Source organism: Oryx dammah, unplaced genomic scaffold, assembly GCF_014754425.2.
Source record: "Oryx dammah isolate SB20612 unplaced genomic scaffold, SCBI_Odam_1.1 HiC_scaffold_29, whole genome shotgun sequence".
NCBI lineage: Eukaryota > Metazoa > Chordata > Mammalia > Artiodactyla > Bovidae > Oryx > Oryx dammah.
This window is the reverse complement of record NW_024070213.1, coordinates 14,769,285-14,775,197: the sequence shown is the minus strand read 5'-3', so window position 1 is coordinate 14,775,197 and position 5,913 is coordinate 14,769,285. Positions and strand designations below refer to the sequence as shown.

General features: G+C 51.4%; 1 protein-coding gene across 1 annotated transcript in view; it reads right to left on the bottom strand.

Annotated features, from left to right (window-relative positions):
* Nucleotides 1-4,546, bottom strand: part of LOC120857778 (elongation of very long chain fatty acids protein 4-like) — a 12,598-nt gene extending 8,052 nt beyond the window's left edge. The window contains exon 1 of the mRNA XM_040233514.1: nucleotides 4,455-4,546. Coding sequence (XP_040089448.1) covers nucleotides 4,455-4,546 — 92 coding nt within the window. The remainder of the gene's footprint in view (nucleotides 1-4,454) is intronic.
* Nucleotides 4,547-5,913: the final 1,367 nt, after the last annotated feature.

The window sequence follows — 5,913 nt, the reverse complement described above, 5'->3', positions numbered from 1 at the left end:
ACCACGCCCCCCGGACAACCACGCCCCCCGTCTCAGGTTCACGTCTTCCTCCTTCTCCACCCACACGGTGAAGGATTAAGTTTATTTTTTCTGATCCTGCTTGATCCTCGGGCTTCCTCCAGCCTTCTGCTGACCAATGGGCTGGAGGAATACGGGAGCTGGGGTGGGAATTGAGAAGCCATTAAGATGGCTGTTTGTCCAAACATCCTCTCCTCAGTGCAGGCTTTCCCTCCTCTCTCTGTAAGATGCTAAAGAGCCGCAGGTTTAGAAGCCGCCGGACACGCTCCGTCCCCCTCCTCGGTGACTCCGGAGCGCCCCAGCCAGGGCCTCAGTTTCACCTCCTGACAAGACCAAGATCTTGGCAAAGCTTCTAAAAAATCATGTGCATGTAAGCTTTGGATTATCCATGCTCAGGGCCAAGAGGATTAGGAATCTGAAAGAACTAGAAAAAGTAATGGATAATCCCCACCATGAGGATTTGGTTTAGCCATAGGGCTGCCAGGATGCAGCTTGGTTACATGTCTCCCTGCAGACCTGGGTTGCTCCTGCCCTCTCTCCGCCTGGGAAAGTTTCCTAGCTGGGCTCCAGCCCGAGGACAAGTCATATGTCTTCCCATGTAAGTCCATGCCATTTCCTATAGAATCAAGTCAAGCGGTTCTGCTAAGACTTCAAGGCTGCCCCGAGTCCAGCTGGACCCTGCCGCCCACAGCCCAATGCTCTGCTTTGCCATCACTCTAATCTGGTCCCCGCACTCTCCCTGGCAACCCACACCCACTTCGCATCCTCGGATGGGACGGGCCAGTTCCTTCTTCACATTGGTCCTCCTTGTTCAAGGCCAACCCCTCCTCTGCCGCCAGCATCCATCTGCCTTATCTGTCCTCCCTCTCCCATGACAGGCACGGTGGGTACCCCGGAGGTTAGTTCGCAAGGTTGGTGGTATAGTAGAAATGTCAGTTCCCCGTGGGAAACAGCCATCAGGCTGATGTCGGGAAGATATAAACAGGATGCCGAAGGCTGCCGTCGCCCTCTGGGCAGCTCTCACCGGTGTCTTCACAATGCCAGGTAGACAACTTTGCACTTGTCTCTGGAGACCTTGGGAAGTCCCCTGTAGGGGACCCGAGATGCTGCAATGCCCACCTAGCCCCTGGGAAGCAGGTGGGTTCCAGAGAAATGGACTGTGACTTTAGGCAGGACCACCTCAGCCCGGTGCCCTTTCTCTGAGCTGGGTAAAGCTCTGCCCTGAGGGAGGAGCCTGCTGGTCTCCGGTGATGCACCGCCCCCCACTTAAGTGCCCCCTTGAGTCTATAGGTAAAAGAGCTTAGGGGAAAACTACCATCCAACTCACGAATGCAAAATAAGGTCTTGACTGATGTCACCATGGATTCCTTCTGCCCGAAGAAAAACAACAGAAAACCTACAACCTCATCCCCTGGTCATCCAGTTACCCCCAGACTCACAAAGCCCTGGCTGCCCCCCGGCAGGGCAAGCTAAGCCACCTCGGGGGTTATGAGGTGAGCAGGATGCCTGCTTGAGGGTGGAGAGCTGGAACTTGTACGGGTGACATGCAGGGAACGGTACGCACACTGTCGCATCGTAGTTACTCCATGAGTCACCCACAGTTCTACACACCACACACACACTAACTGGGACCATCCTCACAACCCAGGAGCTGCTGCTGCTGCTGCTGCTAAGTCGCTTCAGTCGTGGCCGACTCGGTGACCTCAGAAGTACTATCAAAAGCCGCTTTAAGGAGGAAACTGCTGAAGCACAGAGAGGTTAGTGACTTGTCCAGGATCACACAGCACTCAAGGAGCAGGGTCAGGGTTCAAACCCAGGCAGCCTGGCTCCAGAGCCCTTGAGCTCGACCATGCATGGACACTACCCCTCAGTCGTGTCCAACTCTTTGATTCCATGGACTGTAGCCCAGGCTGCCTCTGTCCATGGCATCTCCCAGGCAAGAATACTGGAGTACGTTGCCATTTTCTTCTCCAGAGGATCTTCCGATCCACGGATTGAGCCTGAGTCACCTGCATTGCAGGCGGATTCTTTACTGCTGAGTCCCCTGGGAATACCGTGGTTTGCTTTACTGGGAAGAAAAGAATCAAAGGGTGGCCTTGCCTGACAAGAAGAGGGAGTCTTAGCTTATTCAACACAGCTTTTCAGAGAGTGACGTGCCGGAGGGTGTCAAGAATACATAACTGAATGCAGGCGTTTTCCAGCATTTGTTCCGTTCTGCTGTGGATGCAGCGGGCTGCCTGGAGTCAAGGGGGCACAGCCTCTAACACCTGGCTCTCTGGGAAGTTGGGGGAAGGTGGTGAGAACTTGGTTCTGCTACTTTCCCCAAAGACTCCCGACTGTAGGTCAGGTGAGTGGAGGCACGTTCCGTGACCAGGACTCTTGGCAACTGGTTCCAAACCTGATGCCCTCACTCCTGACTAGAATATTCCTGGAGACAAGATGCAAGGAAGATGAGTGTGGTGTGCGCATATGTGTGCGTGTGTGTATGTGTGAGTGTGTGTGTGTGTGCACGCGTGTGCCCACACATTTGTGTTGAAGATGATGATCTACAAGGAATTTTGCATATTTCTGTCTTTGCCTGAGCGGCCCTCAGGCCCCAATCACACAGGCCTGTGTCTCCTTTCCTTTCTCCTGTTCTCCCTGCCTCTCCAGAGAAGCCACAGGGCAAGGGCCGCAGGACCAGAGGGGAAAAGAAGGCGAGGCTGGAAGGCCACCATCGGTCAGGGGCAGGAAGGAATGACGTGGAGGGAGTCGGGGAGGATGCTCCATTGTGGACGGTGCTCCCTGTCCAGCTGTCGGCGAGCCCTGCTCGGCTCTAAGGGAGCCCGAAGAATCACCCCCACCCCATCTATTCCTCCAAGAGAACACAGCTCTGACTCTGCTGCACTCTGGCCTCATTTGGCTTAGATGCTGCAACACTGGGCACGTGGGTGGGAGGCGGTCTGCACCCCCAGCAGCTCCCTCTAAGGCTGAGTTGAAAGAGCTCATTGTCAGGGTGGCTCCCAGGTGCCTTGGCTGGGCACCCCCCCACCAGCCCCCCACACGCAGCAGCTGGCCTTTGTATGGTATGACGTGGGCTGTTGCCAGTGAGGACAACAACATCATTCATTTCACTCATAACAGGATCTGGCAGATCATTGTGTAAGGGGGCAGTGACAGTCACGCACATCCCAGGAAGGCATGTGGTCGGCTGCCTCCCAACAGGGCTTCCAGGGGAGTGAGGAGATGAGGTTGCAGCCACCCATGGGCTGACCCCCATCCCTGGCACAAGCGCTCTTTTCAGCCTGTGGCTTCGTGATGTCATGATCAGAGCTGCAGACAGAGATCAGGTTGACTCCTTGTGACATGGAGCAGGACCCTATGGTGCCTCTGCCTCATGTCCTCCACCTGCCTTTTGTCTGTAGAAAAACTTGAGCCAAAAAAAAAAAAAAAAAAACTTGAGCCAAAGATTAAGTTAAATCAGAGAAGTGACAAAATGCAGAAGCAAAGGAAAACAGTCAAACACAACCAAATAATAATAGTTTGGTCACTAAGCAAACTCAAGGACCTTTAGTTCCTCTTCAACAGCTATAGATAATATTCTGAGCCATACCGTCTTATAGATACTGAGACACCCCACCCCATAACATGGAAGAAGTTAATTACATGACGATCAGATTGTAGCTGTTTTCTGCTGCTGCTAAGTCGCTTCACTCGTGTCCGACTCTGTGCGACCCCAGAGACGGCAGCCCACCAGGCTCCCCCGTCCCTGGGATTCTCCAGGCAAGAACACTGGAGTGGGTTGCCATGTCCTTCTCCAATGCATGAAAGTGAAAAGTGAAAGTGAAGTCGCTCAGTCGTGTCCGACTCCTAGCGACGTCATGGACTGCAGCCTACCAGGCTCCTCTGTCCATGGGATTTTCCAGGCAAGAGTACTGGAGTGGGTTGCCATTGCCTTCTCCGAGCTGTTTCCTAAGCTGCCACAATTCCAAGAACTGGCCTCAAAGCAATGGGAACAAATTGATTCTGGAACTGAAAATGAACTGTACTTAAAACAACCAGGATGACGCTGGTCAGACCACCGAAGGACCAATTTGAAGGTGACTGTCAGAGCTGACTGTGTTGTTTCTGCATGTAATCCCCTCTGAAATTTGTACACCCCTGAAACTCCCCTTTAAAAGCTTTTGCCCACTGATTATCGGTGGGGAGGAGTCAGCCTTTGACACAAGTCTGCCCTCCACACCAGCTGGAGGTCTCTGGAAATAAAGCAAATTTTCCTTTCCACCAACCTTGCCTCTTTATTGGCTTTTGAGCCGCAAGCAGCTGGGCCCCACTTTCAATAGCACTTGCGCAAAGATTCCCTGGATGACCTTGACTTTCCTCTCCTGGTTAGTAGATGAAGCTCCAGACTGTATCAGGCTCGTTCCCTTTCTGCCTCACTGCTCATCTCACCTTACATGTCATCTTCCTCAACCTCTGGTTTTGTCATGTTAGCAGCCAGATCCGGAAGTGGGAAAAGGTACCCATAGTCTATCAGCTCCAAGCTCATCTCCAATTAGTACTAAATTTCTCTCTGAGTGCATCATCTGATGAATAAATAAAATGCAGTTTATCCACACAGTGGATAAAAATGGGCAAAGTACTTCCTTAAAAACTAAAAATATTATGGAAATACCATATGATCCAGCAATTCCACTTCTGGGTATATATCCAAAGAATACATACAAGCTAATTTGAAAAGATATATGCACCCCAATGTTCATAGAGTACTATTTACAATACTGTAGCCAAAAATATGAAACCACCCAAGTGTCCATCAGCAGATGAATGGATAAAGAAGGTGTGCTCTCTATGTATAAAATGGAATACTCCTTGGCTGTAAAAAGACAAAATCTTGCCATGTGCAACAACATGGATAGATGTAAAGATTGTTATGGCTTAGGGAAATAAGTCAGAGAGAGAAAGATGAATACTATATGATATCACTCATGTTGGTGGTTGATTTAGTCATTAAGTCTTGTCCAGCTCTTGCAACCCCATGGACTGTAGCCCACCAGGCTCCTCTCTTCATGGGATTCTCCAGGCAAAAATACTGGAGTGGGTTGCCATTTCCTTCTCCAGGGGATCTTCCTGACCCAGGAATCAAACTCGGATCTACTGCACTGCAGGCAGATTCTTTACCAACTTAGGTTATATGTGTCATCTATAAATTAAAACAAGTTAGTGAATATAACAGCCAGGAGCGTCTCCTCCACTTTAGCCAGAGACAGCAAGCTTGTTGGGCTGTAATCGGATTTTATTAATTTTTTATCTTTATTTTTTGCCCCATCTTGTGGGATCATATCTCCCCAACCAGGGATCGAACGCCTGCCCTCTGCAGTCGAAGCACAGAGTCTTAACTGCTGGACTGCCCAGCAAGTCCCATAGGTATTTCTTGAGTGAATGAAAGAATGAACGAGTGAGGCAAACCACACGTCTGGGGTCTAGAGTGTGTCCAGGGAATGATCTCCACGTGTCGGCCTAGTTTGGGCTGCGGTGGGCCCTCCAGGGTCCACGTTCCATCTCCTACAGTCACTCAGGTCGGGGCACAAACAGGCTGGAAGAGCCCTGGCTGCCCAGGCCTTTCCTGCTCTCGCCACTAGAGGGCAGGTGAGTCCCATGGATGCACCCCAGCAAGTCTGCCCTGTTCCAAAGGCACCTTGGGCTCCCCCACTGAACAAAATATTAAAGAAAGGTTTCTGCCAAGATCTCTCTCACCCAGAGATCATTTCAGAAGTACCAGGTGGAGGAGGGCATAAAGCAAAGCCCTGTGGCCTGTCTCTGGGTGAGAGGGGTGAAGCAGGAGCCATCCCTGGTCCCCAATTGCCTTTGCAGAGGGGATCCCCGAAATAAGAACTCTGAGACCCTCTGCGTTGT